Source organism: Rattus rattus, chromosome 3 (assembly GCF_011064425.1).
Source record: "Rattus rattus isolate New Zealand chromosome 3, Rrattus_CSIRO_v1, whole genome shotgun sequence".
NCBI classification, from domain to species: domain Eukaryota; kingdom Metazoa; phylum Chordata; class Mammalia; order Rodentia; family Muridae; genus Rattus; species Rattus rattus.
Genome location: NC_046156.1, coordinates 78,361,744 through 78,381,933, shown reverse-complemented (window position 1 = coordinate 78,381,933; position 20,190 = coordinate 78,361,744). Strand labels below are relative to the sequence as shown.

The 20,190-nt window shown below is 36.8% G+C and overlaps 1 protein-coding gene across 2 annotated transcripts in view; it reads right to left on the bottom strand.

Moving 5' to 3' along the window:
* Positions 1-988: 988 nt before the first annotated feature.
* Positions 989-20,190, bottom strand: part of Pdcd10 (programmed cell death 10) — a 42,078-nt gene continuing 22,876 nt past the window's right edge. The window contains exons 2-7 of one of the 2 annotated variants that reach the window (XM_032898237.1): positions 17,486-17,539; positions 12,780-12,897; positions 11,572-11,698; positions 5,525-5,603; positions 5,187-5,269; positions 989-1,614 (exon numbers count right to left, since the gene is read on the bottom strand). In XM_032898237.1, the coding sequence (XP_032754128.1) occupies positions 1,533-1,614; positions 5,187-5,269; positions 5,525-5,603; positions 11,572-11,698; positions 12,780-12,897; positions 17,486-17,539 (543 nt within the window). In that variant the 3' untranslated portion in view covers positions 989-1,532. The remainder of the gene's footprint in view (positions 1,615-5,186; positions 5,270-5,524; positions 5,604-11,571; positions 11,699-12,779; positions 12,898-17,485; positions 17,540-20,190) is intronic. The other variant, XM_032898238.1, reaches the window with a different exon arrangement.

Sequence of the window (20,190 nt, the reverse complement as noted above, 5' to 3'; positions counted from 1 at the left end):
AAATAGCAAAGTATGTGATATAAACCACTAGGAAAAAAACCAAACAAACAAACCCTTATGAACCTGTAACATTCACATTTAGGTAGAAACACAGAGCTAGATAAAGGGATAGACAGGATGGGGAAAGAGGACTTTTGCTTGCAGTAGAATGTCACTGGTCCATGTGGAGACAAATGCTAGAGTTGGAAAGTCACCATCAGATTGGAGCAGGGAGCATCAATATGTGTTCATCCCCAGAGGAAGTCAAACACTTGACTTTCCTTAGATCTTCCAACAATAAATAGTAGTTTTTGATGAAAATGTTAAAGATTATCACTTTGTTTTAATGGTTCTGCACTTTTGAATAAAGGCAAATCAAATTAGAAACACATTCGTAGGTAGGAAAAGTTCAATCAATTCTCTGTTCAGTAAGGAAGCTTTCACACACACTTATATTTACTAGGGTGGTTTTATGTTGTCAATGACAGCAATCTTTAAAAATTCACTTTTTAAAAATGGAACAAAAATAATTAAATTGTCATATAGCAAAGATCTGTCAATGGAGTTAGTTTAATATTTAATTTCTTTATAAAAGAACAAAACCTGATTTTCCCTTTATTTTATAATTAAAAACTCACTCAACATGAATACTAATACATAGTTTTCTAATAACTTCTCTAGTGTGAAACAAACTATACATATTTAAAGAGTGTATATTATATTAATACTGATAAAAATCTCAATACAACTATTACAAGTTTTAATTAATTGTGGCTACTTTGGGGACACTGTGCAAAGCTTATTAGGGCCTAGCATACTCGAAGTAATTTCTTGGAGCCATAATCTACAATTCAGATAGTGTCAGTACAAAGACACTGAAGACCGAACTCTCTTCTCGGGTCTCTAAAGATTGGAAATAGTGAAAAAATATCCAGTTCTTTATATGTAACAACTAACAAAAGTATTTTAACTGACTACATTTTGCTCAAAGTGATTAAGGACAAAAAAATAGGAATTCTTGTTGCTTTATTATTTGATAAACTGCTAGTAAGCTCCCATTAGAAGATCTTTAACATTATACCAAGTTGTCTTGGTCTTCTGATCATATATACACACACACATATATATATGCATCTTTTTTTCAAGTAAAGAAATGTTTAACAGATGTAAACTATTTATTGAATATTTGCCACCAAATATTGTTAAATACATTATCTTGCAGCATATCGCTTTCAAGTTAAAATGTCAGAAACAAACACCAATATTTACATTTCTTGTAAGGAATGTTATATAATGACACATTAAGGCGTAAATTCTTTTGGCTTATAATTCTTAAAAGAATGATAATAGCAAAAGTGATGCAAAATCTTCAGTGTGAGGTTATGATTAAGCTACATTTTACAAAAATACGGTGTAAGATGGCGATAATCCCATTCAACATCCTGGATTAGACCCCTCAGGAGGGCTGGTAATTTATACAGTCAAACTTTAAATTTACAGGTAAGTGCAGTTCAATACTGCCACTGAAGTACACCTCTGAACATATACAGCTTTCAGGCCACAGTTTTGAAGGTCTGAAGTATCAAGTTGGTTTGATGAATTAGCCGGTTGGCACTTATGAACACATTTATTGCCCTGTTTAAAAAGAGAAAGAACAATCATTAATTTCATTCCCCAAACTCACTATTTTAAACTAAAATATTTACAGTTAATGTCATATTATGGCAGCATTAAAATAAAGGAGGGGAAAGGCAAGTTAGTTCTGAGTATTCCAGTTTAGAATTTAATGTCTTAGGGTTATAACTATAGTGTCTAGGAATCACTGCCCCCTGGTGGTTCTGACTGGTTATATGGTTGCTACCCCAACAACCATTTACAGGATAGACAAATCACTGAGCAAAGAGGAAGATTCAGATTGGTCTTCAGCTGTGATTGCATGTACAAAATAAAATACAATTTTTAAAAATTCTGTTAACAAAATAAAGTCTGACATGATCAAATGATGATTCGGACGAAGTCTCCAGTTGACATGATCTGCCAAAGCATGCATGATACTAAGCCTCAAGATGTATAATGGCACAATAATATGTGGCATCAATGGGCATGATAAAGAAATATTAACTACTTCTAATCTTACTCACCCTAATTTATCTAATTTAAAACCATGTGATTTAGTACTGTACCCAACAAATACAAAAGCATGATGTTAACAAACACAGACCCTGTATGGGTTTGTGCTAGGTCATCTGCAAATATTTTATGTGGTGTAGCTTGTTGTTTTTGTGGGACTCCCAACAATGGGGTGGGGGTGTCTCTGAAACTTTTGCCTGCACATCAGACTCTTTTCCTCCTTCTGAGTTGTCATGTCCAGCCATGATATGAGAGTTTGTCCCAGTTTTCTGTATCTTGTTAGGCTATGTTTCTTTGGTAGATATCCCCTGGGAGACCAGAAAACTCCAGCACTCTTGTACTCATACTCTCTCTTTCTCTCACTCTCCCCCTTTGGAAGGGAAACAGAGGAGTAGTTGATCTGAAGGAGAGGGGAGGTTGGGAGAGGGACCAGAAAGTGCAAGAAGGGGAAACTGTGAGCAGGATGTTATATATATGAGAAGGGGAAGAAGCTAATTTGTGTGCCAGGATGTTCTGTGAGGTCCCCCACTATGTAGCCTTATCAGTCTCTCTGTACCAGGGCTGAAGGTTGGATTTTTCACATAGGAGGGGTCAGGAATAACCCAGTTGAGTCAATGAGAATTTGTCTCCCTAGTCCAAGATGTCTTCAAAGACCTTGCTCAACTAACAATTTTCCATTTGGAGTAAACATATTTAAACAAAACAAAAGCCTATTTAAAGCTAAGGAGGTCGGAAAAATAGTATCAAGCTTGAATAATCCATATACTAAAATTTTAGATTAGTGAAATATCATTTCCTTTTAACTTTCATTATATTTGACTAGTTAAAATTAGTATACCCTTTTGCAAATTTTACCTTTGGTTATTTGGACTTAGTTTATTAAACTATGCCATACAACATCATTTTCCTAGACTACTTGAATTTGCACATGGAACATAAAACTATTAATGTAACTATCTTTAATTTGTAATACAAATGAAAATACTTATTTCTCTGAACATTAAAATTGACTGTACAATTTTTATACCAATGTACTTTTAAGGTATCTTAGAATAATATCATAAGTGTGTGGTTTTACTTTACATAAGATCTTAAAACTTCAAGAATGTTTGCTGTTTGGAATATTTTCTAGCTTTATATATTACTTCTTTTTCAATATAATTTCTAGCATCTTAACTGAAGTACAGCCAACAACCCACATGAAGCCATAATGCAGATGTCATAACCCATAAGATCTGTTTAAATACTGAGCACATACACAAAACACAATCCCTAGATCTACACAGGCTTCTACAGAAAGTTTTCTATAAATTTAAAACTAATGTTCACTTACAACTTTCATATAATTTTCTTAAATACTCATTTGCGTTTGTCTTCCTTCACTCAGGGTGTCCTATCTCTAGTACTCTCTTATGTAGCTACTTTATCTTCCTTTTAGCACAGTGGTCGCTAGCCTGAGAGCACTCCAATGCCACCTGGTTACATTTAGGCAATGTTCCTAGGCAATCAGGTAGAAATCTTCCAAACTGGAATTGTGGCAATGAACATTTATAAACTGACCCAGGATGGCTTTAATATGGAGAAAGGATTGAGAATTATTGTTATTAAGCTCTAAACTCTACATACTACTTTTTCCACGGACTGGCAGCTTTGACAGCACCTGAACAACCTTTAAAATTATACAATTTTGAACCCTAACTTAGAGTTATTCCATTAGATGTTACTAAAGTTTAAGAACAAATATTTTAGGGTTGGTACAAAGTAATAAGTTAAGACTGGCTTAATGGACCGAAGGAAAGGCCATCCAGAGGCTGTTCCACCTGAGGATCCATCCCATATGCCGACACCAAATCCAGACACTACTGCTGATGCCAAGGAGTCATGCTCACAGGAGCCTGATACAGTTGTCTGCTGAGAGGCTCTGCCAGAGCATGACAAATACAGAGGCAGATGCTCACAGCCAACCACTGAACTGAGCATGGGGTCCCCATTGGAGGAGTAAGGGGAAGGACTGAAAGAGCTGAAGGGGTTTGCAACACCATAGGTAGAACAACAATATCAACCTAACAGACCCTTCCCATAGCTCTCAAGGTCTAAATCACCAACTAAAGAGTACACATGGAGGGACCCATGGCTCCAGCTGCATATGTAGCAGAGGATGGCCTTATCTGGTATCAATGGGAGGGGAGCCCCTTGGTCCTGTGGAGGCTTGATGCCTCAGTGTAGGGGAATGCTAGGGTGGTGTGGCAAGAGTGGGTGGGTGGGTGGCTAAGTATCCTCATAGAAGCAGGGGGGAAGGGGGATGGGATAGGGAGGTTGCAGGGGGGGAAACAAAGAAGGGGAATAACATTTGAAATGTAAATAAATAAAATAACAACAACAAAAAAGGACTTCTGCACGTCTCTAAATGTAAAAAAAAAAAAACAACAACAACAACAAAAAAAAAAACCACACACCAAAACAAAAAACAAAAACCCAAAAACAAAACAAGAAAACAAATATTCAAACAAACTGCATTCAGGTAGTTTGTTCAGTTTAAAGTTTAGCATCTGATCCTTTTCAGAAAGTTTCAAAATCCTTAAAGTAGGTTTCAGTTGTGGTTAGAACAGTAACCACTCTCCAATCTGCTGCCTTTGTTAAATAAGATGACTATTAAGGATGGAAGACAGAACTCAACAGCCACTGATTTTATGTTTTAATTTTTTTTTTAAAGATTTATTCATTTATTATATATAAGTACACTGTAGCTGTCTTCAGACACACCAGAAGAGGCATCAGATCTCTTTACAGATGGTTGTGAGCCACCATGTGGTTGCTGGGAATTGAACTCAGGACCTCTGAAAGAGCAGTCAGGGCTCTTAACCACTGAGCCATCTCTCCAGCCCTTATGTTTTAATTTCTATGTTCAATTTTCTCTTTCCGCCCCTTTCACTAAGTGGGTGTTTGAAATTAAACTGTGGATGAGAGGCTAGGCTGTGAGAGCCTTTACCCATGGAGACCTCTTACTGGCTCAATTTCAAGAGCCTACAAAAACATTCATTTAATTATAGTAGAAAAGTATTAATGACCATACTTACTTGCCATCTTTAAAATATGTCTTCAGAGTGTCACTGAAACTTTTGGAGTATTTTACAAATTCTTTCTTTTGGTGTTCAAGTGCCTATATTTACAGAAAGAAAAATAAGCTAAGTCAGAAGAAGAGCACAGAAGGCTAAGTCAAAGGGCAAAGACGGCAATGAATATGGGATGGATTTATACTCCGTAAGTCTGTAAAGTGTTTACTCACATAACCACACATCCACATCTGAGGACAAATGCAATGAGACAAATCCCAATACCCTCACCCTTCAGTCCACAGGCCATAAAACAACTGTATGCAAGCCCATATCTATGGTACCAACAACAAGCAACTTACCCTGCGGTTCTGGTACTGATATTTTTTGAAGACATTATTCACTGTATCAAGTAGTTCTTTTATTGCACTAGCTATATCCCTGTTTGAAAAGAAATAACACAATATTTAAAATCAGCTACATTGCAAGAAATATGTATGTATAATTATGAATCATGCTATACCACTTCACTTCCCCCACTGTTATGTATGCCTGTATGTCAGAAACTGTCATAGATTATCTATCCTGCCTCTGCCTGAGGGCTGGGATTAAAGGTATGCACCACATGGCTGGCTATTCATCTACATCTCTATCTATAGCCATTATCTTTTTGTTTTTGAGACATGATCTCAAGTAACCAGGGTAGCTTTGAACTCTACATGTAAACAAAAACTCTGAACTTCTATGATCCTCTTGGATTCATATCCAGAGTGAAATCATTCCCAGTTTAGTGCACTGTTAGGGAATAAATCCTGCTCTTCATGCATACAAGGCACACTTTCTACCAACGCCAGACTATCCATTTGCATACTTAATTTTCTGAGTTCATGAAGTACTTCAGCTCATTCTGGAGTAGTAACACCATTTTTTCCAAACATGATGAATATACACCATCTCTTACATGCAAAGCACTGACATTAGGGTAGAACATAAAACATTCCCTAGTGGAGTAGAATTATTTTCACACAGAAATAACACCTAGTCATTTACCACCACTGCTCCTTATTTAATAGTTGCAGCCTAAATCATGGAAGGGCCTCTCTATTTTCAAACAACTTCAATTTTTTGCTTTGATGTGAAGGGCATAGTCCATCATATTTAGTAAAATTTTGTCACTGAACCTTGCTGTATTTTTGAGAAAAACTATACTTGTAACCAATATAAAATGTTAAATCTTCATATGAAAGAAAATTTCACTAAATCCACAATGGAGCCAACTAAAATAAAGAAGGTAACAGTGATCACATAGACATGTAAATGTAACATCATTTTTTAAGCGTATTTTAGTATTCTACAAAAAAAATAATTATTAACTTGTTGCCATGGCTAGTGAGAAAGAGATTATAACAGAAATGGCTGGACAGAGCAGGTCAAGTGAGAGCTCAGAAAGAGACGGCTTAACTTATCTGGCAAGAAAAGCAAGGCAGGAAGAAGAGAAAGGGCTTTGCTTTTGAGAACTGGGAATCTGAAAGGCGAGCATGATGACAGCTGCTGAATCACAGTCTCTAGCGAGGCTTTCCTCAGACAGCAAATCACAGAGCCATCGCAAATACCAAAATATCGGCACAAAGCTAGGGTAATCAGGTGAGTGACTACAGAGCCTGGTTTTAGCTGCACTTAATAGGAAGGAAAGGGTATCCATCATCCTTGTCTTTCAACTTCAAGAAGCCCAGAGCAAAGCAAGGTACCTCTCAGTTAGAAGAAAAGAAAATTGTTCATGGCCCAGGGATGGAACAGCTTTAGCAAAGCTGCATCAGGACCCAGGGCTAGACAAAAGCCTAGTAACTTGCTGGTGGGGCCAGGAACTTAAGCTGCTAGAACAGCATCAGGCCAGGAGCCTAACGGCCTGGACAAGCTATGCTCTACAGAATAAGCTCGGAGGAAGAACAGGACAGCTCTGTCTCACTGTTAGGTCTAAGTCCACAGTGAGGAAAAGCGAGCACCTAGAGACACTGAGGCCCTGTATATGAGAGAGAGAGAGAGAGAGAGGAGAGAGAGGAGAGAGAGAGAGAGAGGAGAGAGAGAGAGAGAGGGAGGGGTATACCTGGGACTTACGCATAACAAAACCTGGTATGAGTTCTCAACGTAAAGCCAGCAGAGTGACAGACCACATTTCCTAGGATGCTTGATGCTGAGCAGTTTCCCAGGCGGTGCTGTCAGCAGAGCTTACTGAACAGCTCTAAATAACCTAGGAACATGAACCCTCCTCTATTAGACCTCTAATCTAGGAGCACCACTGATACCTAGTATTTTCTCAGATTATATGTATACTGAAAACCAGGAGACTTTGCAAGAAAGGGTCTTGGTTCTAATCTTCCAATACAGTGGTCTTCATTGCCCAGGGTCTGGGAGCATGACAGAGATTAGTGGTATGGTGGTCACAGCTGCAAGACAGTACTCGAGTACTGCTCCATGCAATGACTCTGTCTGAAGCCAAAGACAACCCTGTAAAAAGTCAGACCTTAGGCCAGGTACTGTGAAAAAGGCTTTCACCCTATGTGGGCCACAGAGAAAGGCTTGAGCATAAGAGAATCTTCTCTCTTTAATTTCTGAGCAATAAATCTTAACAATGTACCAATGAACAAAATTACTACCAAATTCTCCTTTATTCCAACCTCCCAAGAAATTCTAAGAAACAAGATTACTCCACCACCAGATAAAAACATAAAACACTGGAGCAAAATTAAACAGATTAAAAAATGGACAAGAAACTCAAACAGACATTTTTAAAAACATCAGTGTCTAACTAATGACACTAAAAGTAGGTGATAAGACAATACCACTAAGTAACAAAGAAACACAAATCAAAAGCATAATAAGCCATCATTTCAGCCACAGTGATAGCAACACAAAGTAAGGAATGTTGGCAAGGCTGCAGAGAAAAGCAGAGCCACAAACACTGAGGGTGGGAGTGTAAATTATCAGCATGTTACTGTGGACAACAGTACTAGTCATTTCACTGCTTGGGTACACATCTAACACAGATGAAATAAGTCTATCAAATAGATGTTCTACACTCCCATGTTCACCAGAGCTGTTCACAAAATAGTCAAAAAATAGTAAACAAGTCTGGTGTTCATCAACTGCTGGATGAATGGAAAAACCCAGTACAGATACACTGGATACTATTCAACAGTGAAAAACAATGAAATCCTGTAATCTATGATAATATGAATGGAATAAGACACTATTGTTAGATGAAATAACTCATACAGAAAAAACAATACCATATAATTTCACTTGAAAGGAGAGTCTAAAGATGTTGATTTGATAACAGTTGAAAGTAAATGGTTGTGAGGAGAGGCTGGGGAGAGTGGAGGAAGGAGTACAGGGAAAGTATGATCATTGAGTACTAAGTCACAGTTAGACAGGAACAAATTACGGCGTGGTACTGCATAGTAAGTAGAGTGACTATACATAACAATTACATGCCAATTTTTCAAAAACGACCTAGGATTTTTAAGTCTACACAAGGCAAACATGTGTTAGACATCACATGGCTCCCACTGATACATATAACCTTTGTATTCCTGTCTATCTATTACAATACAATTAAGAGTCTGCACAAGTATGGATGAGCCACATTTTCAATCCTCTGCTATTTGGGAATGTGCTACTAGAAGATCAGGCAAATCATGGCGACTTACCCAGCTGCTGAAAAATGTTCTTGAAAAACATCCTGAAATAACTTACATTGAATATATTATCCATAGATAGACAGTATAACATTGTTTACAGCACCAAGGTTTGCACTAGGGACATTGAATTATATTAGTAATCACCTGAGAATTAGCAAATTACCTAAGAACATAACAGCACAAAGGAATACTTAGCCAGTGAACCAGATAAAGAATTGAGGTAAAATAACTCTTTTAGATATAAATAATTTACAGCAGATGAAATCTGTGATAACTGACAGCAATATTTATATTCCCATAAAATTTGGTACAGTAGGTCATACTGGCTTAAAGGTGGCAAAATATGGGAAAGTAGGATTACTAATTTAAATATGAAAAAGTATGATTTGTTAAAAAAAACTAAATTGTAGCCATCTGCGCTATTCATACTCGATTGACTTCTCCTTTCCCAAATAACATGAACATCCAAAAACATAAGACAAATGAATCCTGAAATGTATTCAAAATACATTTCCACTGTCGTTACTCTATTAGTGAATTCAAAAAGTAGAAGTAAAATTGCAACGCCTAAGCCTTTGTTAAAAACTACAGGCAAACTCTCAAGGGATTGATCAGGACCTTAACTGCTCATAATGTGACTTGCACTCTATTTCCTAGAAACCACAGCAGGTTAAAGAGACTTCCTAATGTAATGGTTCTTAATCTTTCTAACACGTTCCTCGTGTTAAGTGAACCCCAACCATAAAATTATATTGTTGCTACTTCATACCTATAATTTTACTACTGTTATGAACCCTAATGTAAATATGTGATATGTGGAATATCTAATATGTGACCCCAAAGAGGTCCTGACGGACAGATTGAGAAACACTGCCTTGGAGGGCAGAAACTATCATGAAGATGCCATTTCTGGTGCTATCCTTTCTGCCTTGGTGTACACTGTAATACTCCTCTCTAGTCTACTGACATTCAATAGAAGATATCATTATCACATTTATTCAAATAGCAGAAGCCTGTCTGCACATGATTAGATCAACATCAATACAGGAATGGAACATAGCAGAGAATGCTGCTCTATACCCTTAGGAATATAACTTACTTTTTTTTGTGGCTCATTCTCCTCATCTTTCAGGGAAATAATTATTAATACTATATCATTAACATATTAATACAAAGAAGTGCTTATGCTGCAACATAATCTTGTTTCTTTCCTTATCACTCAAAACATATGCTCCAAACATTGAACAGAGCATTTTGTAGTGAACGTCAAACAGGATATTCCTGAGCACAAAACTAGCACTTACTTCATGTGGTTTCTTTTTATGGTTTCAAAGTAACACACAATTTAGCCTATGCCACATAACCATGCTAATAAAACTATGCTTCCCAGAAACCTTTACCTATGGCTTCCCCGAAGCACTACATTAATTGCAGATACAATTATTCCAGCTTGTGCTGCTTTCTAGCTATGAGGCTGAAGAGAATTACCACAGACACTTAGCTAGAAAGTGTTTCCATCATTCACTAGTACAACCCTCAAAGGTGTTAGGTTGGTGATTTTGTCAACCTGACACAAGCTAGGGTCTTCTGAGAAGAGGACACCTCAGTTGAGAAAATGTATCCATGACATCAGCTATGGTGAACCTGGGGGGAATTTTCGGTTTGAAGCCTGATGTGTGGGAGGAATTACTCCTGGGGAGGTAGTCATGAAGGGTGTAACAGTGATCATGAGCCAGCGGTAACAGCACTCCTCCATGGCCTCTGCTTCAGCTTTGCCTCCAGACCTGTGCCTTGGCTTTTCTCAAGAGGCTGTGACTTACTTGGCTCAGTCTGACACCCAGCTCTCTAGAACTGACTACTCCTTTGCTGCCCAGCTTCTTAGCCCTTGTTACTTAACCTATAACCCAAAAGCAAGGATTTAGAGGTTCAACTTGGTAAATATCAAAAAACTCCATTCACATCTATATATTCATTTATTCCGATGATTTATGCCACTTTTGAAATGAAAACAACATTGGGAATTTCTGGCTACCAACATAGTGCCTGCATTTGCTTTTGTCTGAAATATACAGGTTATTTACAGAATTTGTATATATACTGTCTTGGCATTTTATTGCTGTAAAAGGACATAATGCTAAGGTCACAAAGGCAAACTTTTAGTTGGCTGACTTACAGTTTCAGAAGTTCAGTCTAATACCATCATGGTGGGAAGCATGGCATTATGCAGGCAGACTTGGTGCTGGAGGACCCAAGAATTCTACATCTTGATCTGAACACAGGCAGGAGACTAGTCTTCTGCAGGCACCCAGGAAGAGGCTGTCTTTCCACACTGGGAGGAGCTTGAGCATTCAGACCTCATTGCCCACCCCCACAGGGACGATCTTTCTCCAAGGCCTTCACTACCCTAACAAGGCTACAGCTCCTAAAAGTGCCATTCCTCATGGGCCAAACACTCAAAGAATGAGTCTACGGGGGCCAGACCTATTCAAACTTCCATATAAAGTTTAATTTATATGGTTTAAGTTATTTGATTCATTATTGCCACTTAAACATTCTAAAAAGTCAGGGTACTCTGAGGCCATTATGTCCAAAGTCTATGGCATTCAAAATTTCAGGTTTTATTACAACTTAATATTTTAATTAAAATTCCTATCAAAATAAACAGAATTAATGATTGTTTTTAAATAAATCAAAGTAAAAACCTCGCTTACTTGATTGTCTGCAGAAACCTCACTCTGTCATTGATCTCGTCTGGAATCTTACTGAGAATCTGTTTAAGTGCCCGTGCCTTTTCATTTAGGTCCTGGAATTCTGGCTCTGGTCGTTCAATCATGTACTCTGATAAAACAGAAACACAATAAAAATGTCATGTGACTCCGACAAATTCAATCTAACAACTCCCAATGCAGACTAAAGAAAGGATAGAGTGGGAAGACAGTCATTTAGTCCGAAAACAGAAACGAAGTTCAACTTGGTCAGGTGTAAAAATAAATAAATAATTTCTAAAGTAAAACAGAGTAAGACTACACATCTTTGAGATATATGGGGAAATGTAATAAAATCTTAAATAATCCACCCATCCATTGATTTAAAGAAAGGAGGCTTCGTTAACTCATGAGTCCTGATGTTCTGTATTCATGTCCCGTGAGATCTTAAATAATGACATTCATATAGAAGAAGTAGGTCATTTATATATTTGTAAAAAGGAAAGGTGAATTCAGAAACTTAAAACCCCTATAGTGTGGAATGTATTACAGCCTACTTTATTAAGCTTCCTTTAGTATTGAATATATGATGGGCAATAATATTAAAACACTGAATGTACTATAGTGTAGAATATTTTATGGCTCATCATACTAAAACCACATCGTGTTGAACAGACTTGGGCTCATATTAAAATGTCTACAATGTGAAATATACTGTAGTTCATTATATATAACCACAAACTTCCTACAATTTTCAGTATATTCTTAAAATTTCATTTGAAAACAAAGGCCAATACAAGCCCAACATATAGGCTGGGCTCCCAGAATGGCTTTTAAAAAGACGTCTCAGTCAGACTTGTAGATAAAAAGGCTTCTTCCTACCAGGCTCACTGTCTAGTAGGAAGCTCATCAACTTAAAAACGGCTCACTTCTTTCAAATGCTACACAGAATATTTCTCACAACTTTCAGTGAATTTGAAATTTGTCGATCACTGTATTAATGGGTAAAAAGATAAAAGCATGTTGTATCAACAAATATGTCACTTAACTAAATTTGACAAATACAGAAAAGTTAAAGAGTCTGCTTGTTTCCTTTTACAGATAATGACCACTACCATCACAAGAAGCATGAAGGAATGGGGACAACTGGTAATGATCTGAAGGAAGTGCTTCTCAAGAATGGAGGAACTAAACACAAGTCTTCGTTCTGGTACCTTCTACGTCATCAGCTGCCATACGAAGAAGGGACTCAGTGAAGTTAACTTCTACACTTTTTTTCTCTAAGATTTTCATAATGATGTCTTGTGTGAGGCCTGGATTTTCCTTTTCAGCCTGCAAGAAAAACATGTAATGAGTCAACTGTCTGGTTCGAGATCTCTGGCTTCTGTGACAGAGGGATATACTGTGAGAAACACTGTGGCATCCTACTGCTTCCACAATGAGATGCTTCCCATGCTTTGTTTTTTGTTTGTCTGTTTCTTTATTTTGGAGGGAGGTTTCAAGGACAAGGGGCAGATACAAGGGGATAGATGGGAAGATAAGTGGGACTGGCATACATGATGCAAAATTCATAAAGAATCAATAAAAAGGTAAAAGATCCTTACACTTCTCATGTTTTCCTGTAAAAAACATCTCTAGTTTTCAAACACAGAAATGTGATCAGCATTTTAAAGCTAAAAATTAATTGTTAAGAATTTATTTACTTATAAGAACAGAAAGCATCAGTGACACAGGTGCCACTAAGGGCACCATCAGCTTGGCTCAACTTATACGTCAGAAGCTTTTATCATGTGCAAAGTCACAGACGCACTGAGCATTCCTTGCCTTTCCATTATGTCTTCTCTCAGTCAACCTAACAATGATAAAAATCTCTTTATCATAGATTGCTCTTATCATGAATACACTGAGACATTTTAGCATATATAATATTTCATCTTAGATGGGCAATAATAACTCATCAAATGTTTTTGGAATATGTGTTGTATTAGAATTAAATGCCAGGAAAAGCTAAATAAAACACTAGGGTAGCTTTTGCACTTTTAAGTAAAATTGATTTATTCACTTACCTACTTTTCATAGAATAATTTCCATTTCTCATTTTAGTTTTATAGCAAGAAATTTTGTTCAATGGTTTTTAAATTATCACTCATTGAAATTTGATTTTTTATTTATTGTTACTGTGTGTGTGTGTGTGTGTGTGTGTGTGTGTGTGTGTGTGTGTGTGTGTGTGTGTGCATTGCTTGGCCATAGACAAGTACCCATGTACAAGTATAAGTGATAGGACAGCTCCGGGGAGTCACTTTCCTTCTCCCACTTTGCGTGGGCTCGGGGAATTGAATTTTGCACATCAGGTTTGCTTGACAATTGCATTTCTGCATGGAGTCTTCCCAGCAGCCCTCTAGAGTACCCTGGAAAGTTACAGACAGAGCACGATAGATAATGTGGAGCATTATAAATAAATGCACATCTCTTAGGGCACTAAAATCTAGCCATGCCAAGACTGAATATAAAGGCAAGTTTTGTACTTCCATTTTCACAGTAATTTAGCCTATTCCATTACTTAAATTTTTTTTAATCAAATTGAAATTGTGTCTCCTTAAGGATGCCTGCCAATTAAATCTATATAACAGTTTTTCTTTTATCCCAATAATCATGTAGAAGCATAATTTCTAATCTTGATCCAATGACACTCATTCTGCTTCCTGAGTTTCAAACACAATTAACCTCTCTGACTCTGGAGTTCTATCCTAATGTCACCGAGGTTACAGTTTTCTTGTGTTTCATCACTTTCTTAAAACACTCTTGAGATCTCAAGTAGGAAAACCTCAGAGGTTATGAACTGAAGTGGGGAAAGGCACAAAATATACACATGGGATGGATCACTGTTCTTGCAGCATCTAAATTCTGTTTCGTCAAGGTAACCCTCAAAAGAAAAATTATTCAAATTTGGTTAAATGAGCTATTATAGTCTTAGTTTCCTGAACTGCCAAAAATTATACTAGATGCTTATTTCATAACAGTTGTTTATCTTCCTTGTCCAAGTAGCATTAAGTCCACCTACATAATGAATTATCTTGGGGGCATGGTGTTTACAGGAAATAACTGCAGAGAAACAGCTTGCTAATTAAGTTAAAGTGCTGAAAGAATTAAATCTAAGTCTGCACACAAAGTTTTTAATACTAGTTTGATTTGGCACAGCAAAAGGTCAGCAGTGGAAAATGCAGAAGTATCACAGAGGCCCTGAGCTTTCCCAGTTCTCAGAGCTGAGAACCAAATGCAGTTTATTCTGTAGTTTAGGTAGTACAAATATCTTAGGGAAGTGGTATGTCCTAATAACAGAGTTATCCCAAAACTTTGTACACAACAAAATAGACAATATTTTATCTATTGCTAAAAAAGGCTATGTACTAATTAATGGGATGTTTGCACTTCCTGAGCACTGTAGTTTCTCAAACACTGGACTTAGATTGGCACCACCATTCTCATTTCCCCCTACACATTGATTTTTTTTCCTCTTTCTGGTACTTGCTTTTAGTAGTTCTGCAAAGACAGGACATCATTTAAAAGAATGCAGATCAATCTAGTATGTTGAAATCACAAACTACTTCTAAAGAAGTTCACAATGTAAACAGATGTTAGTTTCACAGTACTCATTTTTCTAAAACACTTTACACAACCCACTAGGTTTGCAGGGCAGCTGGGCACAACTGTTGGAAATTATGTCTTGGTGCAGTGGTTTTCTCAACCTTCTTAGTGCTGCAACCCTTTAATATAGCTCCTCATGTTGCATAAAAATCATTTTTTTGCTATCTCATAACTGTAATTTTTCAACTGTTATGAATTGTAGTATTAATATAGTCTTAGGTGATCCCTGTGAAGGATCAAGTCCTGGCCAAATATTCAAAAACTCAAATTCAATCAATACATTTGAAACCTCTGCTCTTAGATCAGAGACGCTATCTGCTCTTGATAAATCTGAACCTGGAACTTGATGGGTACTCAATCTTTGTAAAGACTCTAATGAAAGAGAAAAACAGACCACAGTGTAAAAGCATAGTTTCATAGATTACCAATGTAGGAGACAGCATACCATGTCGGCAGCTGACAAGAAGGTCAAGCAAGGTAACTGCTAATCAAGCAAAATGGATATGTTAATAAAAATTGTGATATATTTTTATTTTGAGAAGATTATTTTCTTTTTCTGAAAATAAAAACAGGCAATTTGATATGATGTGACTAAAAAAATACTGTATAATACAACTGGAAATACAGATATAAAAAGTAGTTCACTAATTTTTTTGTCATTTCAAAAGGAAAATTTTTTAATGAGTACACAGTTGCTGCCTTCAGACACACCAGAAGAGGGCATCGGATCCCATTACAGATGGCCGTGAGCCACCATGTGGTTGCTGGGAATTGAACTCAGGACCTCTGGAGAGCAGTCAGTGCTCTTAACCGCCGAGCCATCTCCCCAGCTCCAAAAAGAACGTTTTTAAAGTTTATTTTCATTACTTTAATTATGTGGTTGCAGGTAAGTAAGTGTGTGAGTACCTGAGTAGGCTAGAGGCAGAGTCTCCTAGAGCTGCAGGTATAAAAGGTCAGGAGCCTCCTGCTGTGGCGCCTGGAGCTGAATTTAGGTCCCCTAGAACCTTTGACTTCTCTCTCCAGTTTCTCAAACTCACCTTTCCTGCATAGCTTTCTTCAGTTTTATTTGAGATCTAACTAGCTTAAACAGTCAACAATAAATCACTGCTTAATATGAGGTCCAGTTTCCCTTAAATAATCTTCACCATTTTTGGAAGTAAGAAATATTGTTGTGAACTTGAAGCAGAATAGTAGATGCCTATAGTTTCCAGTACTTGGGAGGGCTGAGACCAGGCTCATTGGAAGGTCGAAGATCAAGGCTAGACTTGTGTAACTTTAAGACTTTAGCTCAGCAGTAAATAAACAAATGAAGTAAAACAACACTAAAATATGAGTGCTGTGGATAATAAATGTAATGTATCCATGGGAAATCCAGATATGCAGATCTGTCTTGGTCTTACAACTGTATTTTTGTTACAGTGTCATAAAAAAAATTTCTCAAGGATACATTGTTTCACTAGTGTTTTGTATATCACTAAAGCGACAGCTACTAAAAATTTAAACTTATTCTTAATTTAAACATTAATATATTTTGACTTCAAAATAAGATATTTTAGTTAATGATGAGGATTTCTAAGTAAATAAAAATTAATTTGGGGGGCACATAACATTTTAAAACAATATGCTCAATATGTACAGTCTCTAGAGTATGGCTAAACAACAGAAATATACCGAGAACAAATATGAAATCAAGTAAACACTTAATTTTTCTCTAGAGGTTGTGTATAGAGAAACTGTTTTTATAGTGTATAAGAAATGAATTCTTACTACTAAGCTACTAATTCTTACTACTTCTGCTAATTTTAAAATGATGTCATCACCAAACCTGTGTACATTTTATCCTCAGAACAGGTCTGTTTGAACAAGTCATACTTCCGAGGGTTCAACATGTCACCAGTAATGAACAACTCAACGGCTCAGGTCTAAGGACAAGGAAGAAATGCACTGAAATGTCGTAACTACATTCTCAAAGAAACCTTAGCTAGCCTGTAACATATGAAGGGGGCTTTTATATCTCATCATTAAGCTGTATGAAGTATAATGAATTTACATTTTAAAAACAAGAAGTAATAGAAAAAAGAATGTTAAAAACACAAGTCTAAGAGTGACCATTTGAAACACCATTTGCTGTTGTTTGCCTTTAATAAGTATTCAGAGCTTTATATAATAGACCAAACCATAAGAAATGTCTAAGTAATCTAAAACCAGCAACAATCACAGTATGTACATTTACACATAACAGTTTAATAAACGTTAAGAAGTTATTGTGCCTCACCTTAATGAAAGCGGCTCTCAGAGTCTGAGCTGCAGACAAATTTACTCGTTCTAGCTATAATGAGAAGTAAAGTTATGATTAGTATAAGTGTTCTTGGGAGAAAACATTTCTGATGTTTTGTTCTCTAGTAATGATAAATCTATCATCTTTAAGGAAAAATGTTTCAATAGTTATAAGCCAGAATTCTACAAAAAGTTAAAATTCTTACTCAAACCTGTAAAAAACAATTTTTTTAAAAATAAGATGTACTTTACCTGAAAGGAAGATTTACGACACAGAATACATGATACAAACATTGATAAAGAATTCTAAGTTCTAAGAGAAATAATACACACATCAACTTGAATTCCTGAAATTAATGAGGATTAAGGATAAGCTCTGATTCAGGAAACATGTATTTGGATTCTGTTCATATTTACTTTTTAATTACTCTAACTTCTTAGTCAAGGATCAAGCTTGTCTTTTTTTTTTTCTCCAATCAGCAAAAAAAACAAAACAAAACAAAAACCCCTCAAACTGAAGCCTCCATCATCTGAACTTCAGTGCTGTTTCCCTCTGTCCTCCCCACTCCTCTAGCAGTAAGTAAACAGACTGTAGGTGCTGTAGGGATCGCTGAGCAGATAAGAGCACCCTTCTCTTGAGAGGACACTGCTTCAATTACCAGCACCCACAAGATGACTCATACCTATCTGTAACTGTAGCTCCGGGGGACTTAATACTTCATTCTGGCCTCTGCAAGGAACTGCACACACAGTGCACTTCCATACATGCAGCACTCAAAACACTCATACACGTAAAAGTACAATTTTTTAAAAGGTTGAATGTAATGACTTAAATTTTATATGCGAGGCTACTAAAGCCAACTTACTTTAACAGTAAATTATACAATAGATGCAATTACAGTGAATGATGTTTGAAGAAACAAACAGCACAGTTCATCAGATTTCAGGTATGTATGAAAGTTGGGCTAGACAGATAGGATAGGATGAATATTTACATACTGACTGCCCATATTCTTCTTTGGCTTTCCACCCTCTGCTTCCTTTTGATCAGCTAAAGGTCTGAGTCAAACATGTTCCTTCTAACACTGGCATTACCAAATGACTCAGTATCAGCCTCACTGAAATGCAAATAAAAGACCAGACAGCAAGTGAAGAGCTGGTACAAAAGTATCCAAGATAGTGCTTTCTAGACACTTGAATATTTCTGTCTTACTAAGAAAGTAGCCACAGGAAGGTCAGTCAGACAAGTATCAGGAAATCAGAAGTCTGTAAATTGTGAAGTACTTCAGCAGAGCTCTGTTGGGAGTAATTTTGGAATATACTGTCCACCACATATCTGCAATGAACTTAATATTTTCCTTACTCATCTGGCTTCCAATGCCCAACAGTAGCCAGGCACACAGGTCCAGACTTATTTACAGAGAAGTTACCATCTCAATGAACTCATCAAAATTGTTCTCAAATCTCTATAGGTTTATACTGCACTTAGGCAGCAAAGACATTTAGCTACCCTATAAAATTATGCCTGTCAGTTGTGACTAAGATTTAATAAAACTGTTCACCATATCATCTCTCTCCTGACAGAAGGTTCATTCTGACAAAAGCAGCCATTTCACCAAGCATCAACCAAGTGCTTGTAGAGTGTTTGTCTACAGAATAGTCTCTACTCTTCACAATACACCTGCTCTGATCGTAGTTTTCATACAGAAATTTTAGTTGATACAAATTTCCAACTTAGTCTGGGACAGCTTAGCTCTGCAGCCTGTATACAAGCAGCCTTCATCACTTTGCACACTGAGGTTGCATATTTATAAGAATTAATGAACTCCTGAGTTCTACCATGTGTAAGAATCAATGTTGAAAGATTATTCAGTCCTCACTAAGCTCAACTTAGTAGCTCTGTGAAAGCTGAAAGGCTGACGTGTTATCAGCTTACTTTTAGGAGACTAAACTGATTTTAAAGTAGGCAGGCTTCTCGAACCTATCTTTCCAAGTTCTACAACTTAATTTCTTCAGAGCTGGCGACCCTTGAGTGACACACAATTTCATGTCAATCTAAAACAGAACAAAGAAATTGCATTTCATCCCAATACTTAATAAAGAGTGGAACCATGTGAACCGTTGGGGTTACAGTTTTTGGCTAGAGTAGCTTCATAAAGAACCCTGGTCTGTTTCAAAATTATTACATTACTAGCAACTGGTAGCATATACATAACATGTTTGTTCTAATGAGGGAAGACAATTATAGCTACATGTTGCACCACCAGGCATCAAAACAAGAATTGGCATTGCTTGGGTCTTAGCCTCATTTCAAGTCACTACCGAAAGGAAGGGGAAAATCCAAAGGAGAGCAAAGAGTGCTTACGGTATGTCCACTATGAGGCGAAGGAGCAGTGCCTGCTGAAGGATCCCTAAGAAACTCAAATCAGCCTCACACTCTACAACAACAGCTCCATCTGCTACAACTTTGAGGACAGATTTTGAGCACTTATTATTATCAACTGTACTTGCCAAATTTACAGTCAGGATCACTAATAAATACATTTTAAATTCAAATGTAATTCCAGTTCTCCATAGCTCACTTATGCACTGATGCCTTTCGAAGCATCAGTCATTCCCATAGTTCTCAACATCACTTGAGTTCTCAAACCCATGATTCAGTAGAACGAAAAGAAAAAAGAAATCAATCCAACCTTTGCTCAT